Source organism: Cherax quadricarinatus, unplaced genomic scaffold (assembly GCF_038502225.1).
Source record: "Cherax quadricarinatus isolate ZL_2023a unplaced genomic scaffold, ASM3850222v1 Contig282, whole genome shotgun sequence".
Lineage (NCBI taxonomy): Eukaryota > Metazoa > Arthropoda > Malacostraca > Decapoda > Parastacidae > Cherax > Cherax quadricarinatus.
Window position 1 is genome coordinate 60,962 of NW_027195308.1, and position 14,006 is coordinate 74,967.

The 14,006-nt window shown below is 45.8% G+C and overlaps 1 protein-coding gene across 1 annotated transcript; it reads left to right on the forward strand.

Annotated features, from left to right (window-relative positions):
- Positions 1–416: 416 nt before the first annotated feature.
- On the forward strand, positions 417–6,311 carry LOC128706105 (uncharacterized). Its single transcript, XM_053801129.2, has 3 exons — positions 417–514; positions 3,636–3,840; positions 5,587–6,311. The coding sequence occupies exons 2-3, from the start codon at positions 3,682–3,684 to the stop codon at positions 6,019–6,021; spliced, it is 594 nt and encodes a 197-aa protein (XP_053657104.2). The 5' UTR covers positions 417–514; positions 3,636–3,681; the 3' UTR covers positions 6,022–6,311.
- Positions 6,312–14,006: the final 7,695 nt, after the last annotated feature.

Consider the following 14,006-nt stretch of genomic DNA (forward strand, 5'->3'; position numbering starts at 1 on the left):
TATTCCGAACAGGACTAAGGTAAAGGTAAGCGGAGTGACGATGGTCAGTAACAGACTATGGAGCAGAACTATTCTCCAGGCTAATAAGGGACTGACCAGCTTATAACCACGTCTTCGAGTTTGATGGACTGATTACATCGTCTTTACATGTCTACTGCTTCTGCTACCTCCTCTGTATTCGACTGAAGAAGCCTACTCTGAAACGTTTCGAAGTAAAGATACCCAGCTGTTGCACGTGTCTTATCAACTTGTTGGTGTTGTATACCGTTATCATATTTATGACATGAAGAAAGGCAGAGATGGTGACACTGTTATACAAACCGTACATATATTCGTAGTTGCGGTGGTCAGTGGAAGGCAGCAGTGGTGGTGTTCCACATACGAGCGAGTGTACTGTCATCCCATGTCCAGCATCACCCTGGGTCAGTAGTATATATACTGGTGATGACCTCTTTGTGAGTCTCATCTCCTGCAGACACGCGCTCACACCCTCACATCACTCCCCAGTCCTCAGGTATCTACCATGTCTCATATCACTCATATCAGTCAGTAAACTAAAGTAGCCTTGAAGTGTTCTTCACACCTAATACAACTGTATCAGGGATGAAGAAAACTTATCACGTTAACACGCATTGTCACTGATTTTTTTTTATTGTCAACATCTATGATACATCTATTTCTTCTAATATTAACATTTTAATAACGATAATAATTTTATGATTATTATTATTAGAGAGGGTGAATGCCTCCTAATATTTCTTTGCTAAATAATGGGAAGTAATGGCACATAATAAACTAATATACAGGTCATAGGATGAAGGAGATCATTACAGAGTAGAGAGTTTAAGTCATTCAGGAAGTAAAGTGTTGACCTGGTGACTGCTGAACAAACAGGACAGTGATCGAGGCTGCCAGAGAGATCCAGATTCTTACCTGCTGACCCAGCTAGGACGGAGGTCAGTAATGAAACATGCACAACACTGCCTCCATGTGACCGTCATTCATGGCACGTCTTGCATAACAAGCTCTTCATGTAACCGTCATTAATGACATGGAAGAGGACGCGTCCAGAGTTGCTGACGTCGTCACCTGCATCCATTATAAGAGAACTGATACACACTTGTTTCAGAGGCTGGTTGGTTACTTAATGTGATTTAAAACCTCAAGACTATACAAGGGTCTTTAAAGCTGCAAGTAACTGTTCATCATCGGTCAAGAATATATTCCTCACTCCTATAAGATGTTATTCCTCCTTGCCCTATACACGAAATCACAGCTTCCCTATCTTCATCAACATTTAACAATTCCTCAAAATTCCCTCCATCTTCCCGATACCTCTAACTCTCCATTTAATAACTCTCCTCTCCTATTTTTAACTGTCAAATCCATTCGTTCCCTATGCTTCCTCTACTTATTAATCTCACTCCAAAACTTTTTCTTATTTTCAACAAAATTTGTTGATAACATCTCACCCTCTCTCTCATTTGCTCTCTTTTTACATTGCTTCACACTCTCTTAACCTCTCTTTTTCTCTCCATATACTCCTCCCTCCTTGCATCATTTCTACTTTTTAAAAAAACTCTCATATGCTAACTTTTTCTCCCTTACATCTCTTTACATCATCATTCCACCAGTCGCTCCTCTTCCCTCCCGCACCCACTTTCCTGTAACCACAAACTTCTGCTGAACACTCTAACACTACATTCTTAAACCTACCCCATACTTATTCAACCCCATTGCCTATAGTCTCACTAGCCCATCTATCCTCCAATAATTGTTTACATCTTACCCTAACTGCCTCCTCCTTTAGTATATAAACCTTCACCTCTCTCTTACCTGCTGCTTCCATTTTCCTTGTATCCCATCTACCTTTTACTCTCACTGTAGCTACAACTTAAAAGTGATCTGATATATCAGTGGCCCCTCTATTAACATATACATCTTGAAGTCTTCTCGACTGTGAGAGACACTGGTAGTGTGTGAGAGACAATGCTAGTGTGTAAGAGACACTGGTAGTGAGGGACACTAGTAGTGTGTGAGAGACACTGGTAGTGTGTAAGTGACACTGGTAGTGAGAGACCCTAGTAGTCTGTGAGAGACACTGGTAGTGTGTAAGAGACACTGGTAGTGTGTAAGAGATACTGGTAGTGAGAGAGACTAATAGTGTGTGAGAGACACTGGTAGTGTGTAAAAGACACTGGTAGTGAGAGACCCTAGTAGTCTGTGAGAGACACTGGTAGTGTGTAAGAGACACTGGTAGTGTGTAAGAGATACTGGTAGTGAGAGAGACTAATAGTGTGTGAGAGAGACTGGTAGTGTGTAAGAGACACTGGTAGTGAGAGACACTAGTAGTGTGTGAGAGACACTGGTAGTGTGTAAGAGACACTGGTAGTGAGAGACACTAGTACTGCGTAAGAGACACTGGTAGTGTGTAAGAGACACTGGTAGTGTGTAAGAGACACTGGTAGTGAGCGACCCTAGTAGTGTGTGAGAGACACTGGTAGTGTGTAAGAGACACTGGTAGTGTGTAAGAGACACTGGTAGTGAGAGACACTAGTAGTGTGTGAGAGACACTGGTAGTGTGTAAGAGACACTGGTAGTGAGAGACCCTAGTAGTGCGTGAGAGACACTGGTAGTGTGTGAGAGACACTGGTAGTGTGTAAGAGACACTGGTAGTGAGGGACACTAGTAGTGTGTGAGAGACACTGGTAGTGTGTAAGAGACACTGGTAGTGAGAGACCCTAGTAGTGCGTGAGAGACACTGGTAGTGAGAGACACTGGTTGTGTGTAAGAGACACTGGTAGTGAGAGACACTAGTAGTGCGTGAGAGACACTGGTAGTGTGTAAGAGACACTGGTAGTGTGTAAGAGACACTTGTAGTGAGAGACACTAGTAGTGTGTGAGAGACACTGGTAGTAAGAGACACTGGTTGTGTGTAAGAGACACTGGTAGTGAGAGACACTAGTAGTGTGTGAGACACTAGTGTGTGTGCAGCAGTCGTAGGTGGTGTCATCGTTGACAACTCCAAAGGTGGAAGTAGGTCATCACCTACTTCCACCTGTGGATTTGTCCAGTGTGACACCGCCTACGACTGCTTCACCTCACCTCTCTGCAGTATACAAGCCTCTTCTACACTCATATGCTGCATTCTTATCAAAATTAATGAACTGATTACGTCGACTCCAGGCCGAGGGACTGATTACCTCAAACCCCTTTTGATCTTCAACATTCTTCTTTGTATTGGACTGATGAAGCCACTGTCTGGCGAAACGTTTCCCCAGTAAAGATACCCAAGTGTTGCTCATGTGCGTAATTTATCAACTTATCGGTTCTCTGAAAAATTTATCTACATCTCCATCTATTCTAACATTCCTCTCTTGATGTCATCTATCCCCGCTGCTATACCCACGTATATTCTTGATGCCATCTATCAACGCTGCTATACCCACGTATATTCTTGATGCCATCTATCAACGCTGCTATACCCACGTATATTCTTCCTACTGCCTCTCGCCTTTTTCCTATACGTAGTAGTAGTAGTAGTAGTACTAGTAGTAGTAGTAGTAGTAGTAGTAGTACTAGTAGTAGTAGTAGTAGTATCAAAATGGTGACATTTTTATCGTTCCTCTCTGCAGGAAGTGTTAAGAACTTATCTCCAAACATCATCCCGGTGCGTCTGATATGCGCCTCACATGCTTCCTGGGTACGCGCTTGCGTGTAGCGTGCGTTCTGGGAGTGTTGATGGGACTCATAGGTGTAGATGATGGATATGTGCTGCCATGGGGTAAACAAACTGTGGGCAACGGTCCTGTAATCTTGGCTGGTCTCTGGAGTCTCAAGGTAAGACCTCGTCTCTCTTCATAACAAACCTGAAACTGAAAGATGAATAATGTTTCGGTCCAAGACGCACAGAAACGTCGTTCTGTTTTCATATTTAATATGTACTGAAGGTTAACTACCATATTTCGGACATTGTATTGTGATTTGTTATTTTGAGGTTGTTGTAGCTGCTATACAGCTCACTCTCAGCTCAGGTTGTTGTAGCTGCTATACAGCTCACTCTCAGCTCAGGTTGTTGTAGCTGCTATACAGCTCACTCTCAGCTCAGGATGTTGTAGCTGTTATACAGCTCACTCTCAGCTCAGGATGTTGTAGCTGCTATACAGCTCACTCTCAGCTCAGGTTGTTGTAGCTGTTATACAGCTCACTCTCAGCTCAGGTTGTTGTAGCTGCTATACAGCTCACTCTCAGCTCAGGTTGTTGTAGCTGCTATACAGCTCACTCTCAGCTCAGGTTGTTGTAGCTGCTATACAGCTCACTCTCAGCTCAGGTTGTTGTAGCTGCTATACAGCTCACTCTCAGCTCAGGTTGTTGTAGCTGTTATACAGCTCACTCTCAGCTCAGGATGTTGTAGCTGCTATACAGCTCACTCTCAGCTCAGGTTGTTGTAGCTGCTGTACAGCTCACTCTCAGCTCAGGATGTTGTAGCTGCTATACAGCTCACTCTCAGCTCAGGTTGTTGTAGCTGCTATACAGCTCACTCTCAGCTCAGGATGTTGTAGCTGCTACACAGCTCACTCTCAGCTCAGGTTGTTGTAGCTGCTACACAGCTCACTCTCAGCTCAGGTTGTTGTAGCTGCTACACAGCTCACTCTCAGCTCAGGTTGTTGTAGCTGCTATACAGCTCACTCTCAGCTCAGGTTGTTGTAGCTGCTACACAGCTCACTCTCAGCTCAGGTTGTTGTAGCTGCTACACAGCTCACTCTCAGCTCAGGTTGTTGTAGCTGCTACACAGCTCACTCTCAGCTCAGGTTGTTGTAGCTGCTACACAGCTCACTCTCAGCTCAGGTTGTTGTAGCTGCTATACAGCTCACTCTCAGGTCAGGTTGTTGTAGCTGCTATACAGCTCACTCTCAGCTCAGGTTGTTGTAGCTGCTATACAGCTCACTCTCAGGTCAGGTTGTTGTAGCTGCTATACAGCTCACTCTCAGCTCAGGTTGTTGTAGCTGCTACACAGCTCACTCTCAGCTCAGGTTGTTGTAGCTGCTACACAGCTCACTCTCAGCTCAGGTTGTTGTAGCTGCTACACAGCTCACTCTCAGCTCAGGTTGTTGTAGCTGCTACACAGCTCACTCTCAGCTCAGGTTGTTGTAGCTGCTACACAGCTCACTCTCAGCTCAGGTTGTTGTAGCTGCTACACAGCTCACTCTCAGCTCAGGTTGTTGTAGCTGCTACACAGCTCACTCTCAGCTCAGGTTGTTGTAGCTGCTACACAGCTCACTCTCAGCTCAGGTTGTTGTAGCTGCTACACAGCTCACTCTCAGCTCAGGTTGTTGTAGCTGCTACACAGCTCACTCTCAGCTCAGGTTGTTGTAGCTGCTACACAGCTCACTCTCAGCTCAGGTTTAAGTGTTGTTGCAGTTCAATGATCACGTTTCCAGCCAATGCGATAAAAATATTTATTAATACATAATAAATACAGATTAAAATGTATGTATTTATTAGCGTAAACGAACATGAATTAGATATGTAAGAGAATTCGAGTTGCATGACAACACTGACATGCTCTCCATTGTTGTTTTGCAGGGTATTGCACTTATTGGGTACAAGCTCCTGCAAGACTATCGTATAGAAAAGGGGCAGGCGACCTATTTCTACCACCCGTACAGGCGGCGCCACGACCGAGCTCTCCCGACGGGGCTGCAGGAGGTGGAGGAGGCGCAGAAGATGCTGGTGTCAGCAGTCATAGACATGGACACTGAGGGCTGTGTACTGAAGCTCTTGTGTCACCTACACAACAACCAGACAGATACACTTTCCGCAGAGGAGAATGTACTCCTCCAGCTTTTCTCCAACAATGCGGAGACGCTGGACTCCTACAACACCACCATCTTCCTCGAGGACGCGGGGGTCCCAGGACACCCTACGTGTAACAAAGCGTTTCCCAGGTGTCCTTGGGGGGAGGAGGAACTTAGAAATGTTTTGCAGCAAACTTGGGGCTGCGGGAGCTTTCCTTTTTAAGTTATGTAGCAAATCGGGATGTAACTACTTCTTGTGTAAAAGCTAGTTACTGTTGAATAATTGTGTAATGTAGTATGACTCGTCTCTGCCCATAAAGCAGTGTTCTTGGTTCGTCATTTCTTACATTATACTCCTCTATGTTTATTCCTTAATTTATTAATCTCTCCTCTTGTACATAATTTTAAATCTGCCTCAGAGATTGTATCAATGAATTTGTAATCCACAAACCACAATTTTATAATATTTCTCAGGTTTCTTGATAAGATGAATATGTGAGTCTTCTTTAGTGATCAAACACCTTGGTGGAATAAATTATTATTTATTTATTTGTGTATTTATTGACACATACACACGCGCGCGCGCACACACACACACTCACACACACACACACACACACACACACACACACAGCAGTAAGACAAGAGAGAGAGGGGTGGGTGGATTGCATTTTCTTGGACTGCAAGAAGGCGTTTGACACAGTTCCACACAAGAGATTGGTGCAAAAACTGGAGGACCAAGCAGTGATAACAGGGAAGGCACTACAATGGATCAGGGAATACTTGTCAGGAAGACAACAGCGAGTCATGGTACGTGGCGAGGTGTCACAGTGGGCACCTGTGACCAGCGGGGTCCCGCAGGGGTCAGTCCTAGGACCAGTGCTGTTTCTGGTATTTGTGAACGACATGACGGAAGGAATAGACTCTGAGGTGTCCCTGTTTGCAGATGACGTGAAGTTGATGAGAAGAATTCACTCTATCGAAGACCAGGCAGAACTACAAAGGGATCTGGACAGGCTGCAGACCTGGTCCAGCAATTGGCTCCTGGAGTTCAATCCCACCAAGTGCAAAGTCATGAAGATTGGGGAAGGGCAAAGAAGGCCGCAGACGGAGTACAGTCTAGGGGGTCAGAGACTACAAACCTCACTCAAGGAAAAAGATCTTGGGGTGAGTATAACACCAGGCACATCTCCTGAAGCGCACATCAACCAAATAACTGCTGCAGCATATGGGCGCCTGGCAAACCTCAGAACAGCATTCCGACATCTTAATAAGGAATCGTTCAGGACCCTGTACACCGTGTACGTTAGGTCCATATTGGAGTATGCGGCACCAGTTTGGAACCCACACCTAGCCAAGCACGTGAAGAAACTAGAGAAAGTGTAAAGGTTTGCAACAAGACTAGTCCCAGAGCTAAGAGGTATGTCCTACGAGGAGAGGTTAAGGGAAATCAACCTGACGACACTGGAGGACAGGAGAGATAGGGGGGACATGATAACGACATACAAAATACTGAGAGGAATTGACAAGGTGGACAAAGACAGGATGTTCCAGAGATTGGACACAGTAACAAGGGGACACAGTTGGAAGCTGAAGACACAGATGAATCACAGGGATGTTAGGAAGTATTTCTTCAGCCACAGAGTAGTCAGTAAGTGGAATAGTTTGGGAAGCGATGTAGTGGAGGCAGGATCCATACATAGCTTTAAGCAGAGGTATGATAAAGCTCACGGCTCAGGGAGAGTGACTTAGTAGCGATCAGTGAAGAGGCGGGGCCAGGAGCTCGGACTCGACCCCCGCAACCTCAACTAGGTGAGTACAGGGGTCAGTCCTAGGACCAGTGCTGTTCTTGGTATATGCGAACGACATAACGGAAGGGATAGACTCAGAAGTGTCCTTGTTTGCAGATGATGTGAAGTTAATGAGAAGAATCAAATCGGATGAGGATCAGGCAGGACTACAAAGAGACCTGGACAGGCTACAAGCCTGGTCCAGCAACTGGCTCCTTGAATTTAACCCTGCCAAATGCAAAGTCATGAAGATTGGGGAAGGGCAAAGAAGACCGCAGACACAATATAGTTTAGATGGCCAAAGACTGCAAACCTCACTCAAGGAAAAAGATCTGGGGGTGAGTATAACACCGATCATATCTCCTGAGGCGCACATCAATCAGATAACTGCTGCAGCATACGGGCGCCTAGCAAACCTACGGATAGCGTTCCGATACCTCAGTAAGGATTCGTTTAAGACTCTGTATACCATTTACGTCAGGCCCATACTGGAGTATGCAGCACCAGTTTGGAATCCACACCTAGTCAAGCACGTCAAGAAATTAGAGAAAGTGCAAAGGTTTGCAGCAAGACTAGTCCCAGAGCTACGGGGATTGTCCTACGAAGAAAGGTTGAGAGAAATCGGCCTGACGACACTGGAGGACAGGAGGGTCAGAGGAGACATGATAACGACATATAAAATACTGCGCGGAATAGACAAGGTGGACAAAGACGGGATGTTCCAGAGAAGGGACACAGACACAAGAGGTCACAATTGGAAGTTGAAGACTCAGATGAATCAAAGGGATGTTAGGAAGTATTTCTTCAGTCATAGAGTAGTCAGGCCGTGGAATAGCCTAGAAAGTGACGTAGTGGAGGCGGGAACCATACATAGTTTAATCCGAGGTATGATAGAGCTCATGGGGCAGGGAGAGAGAGGACCTAGTAGCAATCAGCGAAGAGGTGGGACCAGGAGCTGTGACTCGACCCCTGCAACCACAAATAGGTGAGTATAAATAGGTGAGTACACAGGAGGAGAGTGGTGGAGCACCTGGAATGGAACAAGAGTACAAACGCCAACCAGCACGGATTCATGGAAGGCAAATCCTGTGTCACAAACCTTCTGGAGTTTTATGATAAAATAACAGAAGTAAGACACGAGAGAGAGTAGTGGGTTGATTGCATCTTCTTGGACTGCAGGAAGGGCTTTGACACAGTTCCTCACAAGAGATTAGTGCAGAAGCTAGAGCATCAGGCGCATATAACAGGAAGGGCACTGCAATGGATCAGAGAATACCTGACAGGGAGGCAACAACGAGTCATGGTACGTAATGATGTATCACAGTGGGCACCTGTGACGAGCGGGGTCCCACAGGGGTCGGTCCTAGGACCAGTGCTATTTTTGGTATATGTGAACGACATGATGGAAGGGTTAGACTCAGAAGTGTCCCTGTTTGCAGATGATGTGAAGTTAATGAGGAGAATTAAATCAGATGAGGACCAGGCAGGACTTCAAAGAGACCTGGACAGACTGGACACCTGGTCCAGCAAAAGGCTTCTCGAATTTAATCCTGCCAAATGCAAAGTCATGAAGATAGGGGAAGGGCACAGAAGACCACAGAGTATAGGCTAGGTGGCCAAAGACTGCAAACCTCACTCAAGGAGAAAGATTTTGGGGTGAGTATAACACCGAGCATGTCTCCGGAAGCACACATCAACCAGATAACTGCTGCAGCATATGGGCGCCTGGCAAACCTGAGAACAGCATTCCGATACCTTAGTAAGGAATCGTTCAAGACACTGTACACCGTGTATGTCAGGCCCATACTGGAGTATGTAGCACCTGTTTGGAACCCGCACTTGATAAAGCACGTCAAGAAACTAGAGAAAGTACAAAGGTTTGCGACAAGGTTAGTTCCAGAGCTAAGGAGAATGCCCTATGAAGAAAGATTAAGGGAAATCGGCCTGACGACACTGGAGGACAGGAGGGTCAGGGGAGACATGATAACGACATATAAAATACTGCATGGAATAGACAAGGTGGACAAAGACAGGATGTTCCAGGGAGGGGACACAGAAACAAGATTCCACAATGGGAAGTTGAAGACACAAATGACTCAGAGAGATATTAGGAAGTATTTCTTCAGTCATAGAGTTGTCAGGCAGTGGAATAGCCTAGAAAATGACGTAGTGGAGGCAGGAACCATACACAGATTTAAGACGAGGTTTGATAAAGCTCATGGAGCGGGGAGAGAGAGGGCCCAGTAGCAACCGGTGAAGAGGTGGGGCCAGGAGCTAAGACTCAACCCCTGCAACCACAAATAGGTGAGTACAAATAGGTGAGTACACACTGTAAGTACGTGCCGGTCAAGTCCCAGGAGGTTGGGGGTCAGGTCACAAGAAGTTGTGGGCAGCCAAGGACCACTGAGATATTTTTTTTTTTTTTTTTTTTTTTTACACAGGGTTTGACAAGGTTAAGGATCCCTAGCTTTATTGACAGCTATTTACAGGTTAAGGATTCCTAACTTTATTGGCAAGCTAAGAGCTGTTACCTACATCAGCTCATTTGAAAGCATTTTTACAACACACAAGCCACCTACCTTTCAGTACATAATAAACCCACACATAATTCCACACAAAATTACACACACACACACACACACACACACACACACACACACACACACACACACACACAGGAGATCCCAAACACAGGAAGATCAAATACAGCCTCCCTCACAACTTCCTATAGAAGCCTCCCAACCAGGTCAACCCCAGTGCAACCAAACACTCTAAACCAAAACACCCATGCCACATCCAATGCCCCCACCCACTGCATTACAAACTCCACCCCCACAGCAACCACCCATAGTTCCTTATCAGGTCTCCCACTTCCCCAACCCCAATACACCTCCCAGACCACAATCTTAGAAAAGAAGTTGAAGGTGTGGTAAACAAATGCAGATGGAATAACAAATAAGTATGAGGAGTGGAACGAAAGAATCAAGGAGACATCCCCAGACATAATAGCACTCACAGAAACAAAACTCACCAGAATAATAACAGATTCAATCTTTCCATCCGGATATCAAATCCTCAGGAAAGACAGAGGGAGGAGAGGGGGAGGAGGAGTTGCACTGCTCATTAAAAACCAGTGAGGGTTTGAGAAAATGGAAGGAATGGACGGCACGGGCGAAAGGGACTACTTAGCAGGAACAATCCAGTCTGAGGGACATAAGGTGATAATTGCAGTAATGTACAACCCACCACAGAACTGCAGGAGGCCAAGAGAAGAATACGATGAGAGCAACAGAGCAATGGTCGACACACTAGCCGAGGTGGCCAGGAGAGCACACATGGGGGGAGCAAAGTTACTAGTTATGGGTGATTTCAATCACAAGGAGATTGACTGGAAAAACCTGGAGCCCCATGGGGGTCCCGAAACATGGAGAGCCAAGATGATGGATGTGGTACTGGAAAACCTCATGCATCAACATGTTAGAGACACTACCAGAGAGAGAGGAGAGGATGAACCAGCAAGACTGGACCTTGTATTCACCTTGAGTAGTTTTGACATCGAGGATATCATGTATGAAAGGCCCCTGGGAGCTAGGGATCATGTGGTTCTGTGCTTCGACTACATAGTTGAGCTCCAAGTGGAGAGAGCAGCAGGAATAGGGTGGGAAAAACCAAATTACAAAAGGGGGAACTACTCAGGCTTGAGGAACTTCTTTCAAGACATTCATTGGGAGAGGGAACTGACAGGAAAAACAGTACAAGAAATGATGGACTATGTGGCAACAAAATGCAAGGAGGCAGAGGAGAGGTTTGTTCCCAAGGGAAACAGAAATAATGGGAAGAACAGAATGAGTCCTTGGTTCACCCAAATGTGTAGGGAGGCAAAAACTAGGTGTACTAGAGAATGGAAAAGGTACAGAAGACAGAGAACTCAGGAAAATAAAGAAATTAGCCGAAGAGCCAGAAACGAATATGCACAGATAAGAAGGGAGGCTCAGCGGCAATACGAAAATGACATAGCATCGAAAGTCAAGACTGACCCGAAGCTGTTGTACAGCCACATCAGGAGGAAAACAACAGTCAAGGACCAGGTAATCAGACTGAGGAAAGGTGATGGGGAATTCACAAGAAACGACCGGGAGGTATGTCAGGAGCTCAACACGAGATTTAAAGAAGCATTTACAGTGGAAACCAGTAGGACTCCAGGAAATCAGAGCAGGGGGGTGCACCAGCAAGTGCTGGATGAGGTACATATAACCAAGGAGGAGGTGAAGAAGCTGCTATGCGAACTTGACACCTCAAAGGTGGTGGGACCAGACAACATCTCTCCGTGGGTCCTTAAAGAGGGAGCAGAGATGTTGTGTGTACCATTAACAAAGATCTTCAACACATCATTTGAAACTGGGCAACTCCCCGAGGTATGGAAGATGGCAAATGTAGTCCCAATTTTTAAAAAGGGAGACAGACATGAGGCACTAAACTACAGACCTGTATCACTAACGTGTATAGTATGCAAGGTCGTGGAGAAGATCATCAGGAGGAGAGTGGTGGAGCACCTGGAAAGAAACAAGTGTATAATTGACAACCAGCACGGTTTCAGGGAGGGAAAATCCTGTGTCACGAACCTACTAGAGTTTTATGACAAGGTGACAGAAGTAAGACAAGAGAGAGACGGGTGGATCGACTGCATTTTTTTGGACTGCAAGAAGGCCTCCGACACAGTTCCTCACAAGAGGTTACTGCAAAAGCTAAAGGATCAGGCACACATAACAGAAAAGGCACTGCAATGGATCAGAGAATACCTGACAGGGAGGCAACAACGAGTCATGGTACATGACGAGGTGTCAGAGTGGGCGCCTGTGACAAGCGGGGTTCCACAGGGGTCAGTCCTAGGACCTGTGCTGTTCTTGGTATATGTGAATGACATAATGGAAGGGATAGACTCAGAAGTGTCCTTGTTTGCAGATGATGCGAAGTTAATGAGAAGAATCAAATCGGATGAGGATCATGCAGGACTACAAAGAGACCTGGACAGGCTACAAGCCTGGTCCAGCAACTGGCTCCTTGAATTTAACCCTGCCAAATGCAAAGTCATGAAGATTGGGGAAGGGCAAAGAAGACCGCAGACACAATATAGTTTAGATGGCCAAAGACTGCAAACCTCACTCAAGGAAAAAGATCTGGGGGTGAGTATAACACCGAGCATATCTCCTGAGGCGCACATCAATCAGATAACTGCTGCAGCATACGGGCGCCTAGCAAACCTACGGATAGCGTTCCGATAACTCAGTAAGGATTCGTTTAAGACTCTGTATACCATTTACGTCAGGCCCATACTGGAGTACGCAGCACCAGTTTGGAATCCACACCTAGTCAAGCACGTCAAGAAATTAGAGAAAGTGCAAAGGTTTGCAACAAGACTAGTCCCAGAGCTACGGGAATTGTCCTACGAAGAAAGGTTGAGGGAAATCGGCCTGACGACACTGGAGGACAGGAGGGTCAGGGGAGACATGATAACGACATATAAAATACTGCGTGGAATAGACAAGGTGGACAAAGACGGGATGTTCCAGAGAAGGGACACAGACACAAGAGGTCACAATTGGAAGTTGAAGACTCAGATGAATCAAAGGGATGTTAGGAAATATTTCTTCAGTCATAGAGTAGTCAGGCCGTGGAATAGCCTAGAAAGTGACGTAGTGGAGGCGGGAACCATACATAGTTTTAAGGCGAGGTATGATAGAGCTCATGGAGCAGGGAGAGAGAGGACCTAGTAGCAATCAGCGAAGAGGCGGGGCCAGGAGCTGTGAATCGACCCCTGCAACCACAAATAGATGAGTACAAATAGGTGAGTACACACACACTCAACTAGGTGAGTTCAACTAAGTGAGTACACACATACACACACACGCACTCAATTAGGTGAGTACAACTAGGTGAGTACACACACACACACACACACACACACACACACACACACACACACACACACACACACACACACAGAGGTGCTATGTGTACCCCTAACAACAATATTCAATACATCTATCGAAACAGGGAGATTGCCTGAGGCATGGAAGACAGCAAATATAGTCCCAGTCTTTAAAAAAGGAGACAGACATAAAGCATTAAACTACAGACCAGTGTCACTGACATGTATAGTATGCAAAATCATGGAGAAGATTATCAGAAGAGTGGTGGAACACCTAGAAAGGAACGATCTCATCAACAGCAGCCAACATGGTTTCAGGGACGGGAAATCCTGTGTCACAAACCTACTGGAGTTCTATGACATGGTGACAGCAGTAAGACAAGAGAGAGAGGGGTGGGTGGATTGCATTTTCTTGGACTGTAAGAAGGCGTTTGACACAGTTCCACACAAGAGATTGGTGCAAAAACTGGAGGACCAAGCAGTGATAAC

What these genes read in the sequence shown, in the direction of transcription:
- LOC128706105 (XM_053801129.2), top strand. Translation starts at nt 3,682, where the DNA reads ATGCGCCTCACATGCTTCCTGGGTACGCGCTTGCGTGTAGCGTGCGTT. An exon ending in CTGGTCTCTGGAGTCTCAAG is followed by an intron (nt 3,841 to 5,586) that starts GTAAGACCTCGT and finishes GTTGTTTTGCAG; the next exon opens with GGTATTGCACTTATTGGGTA.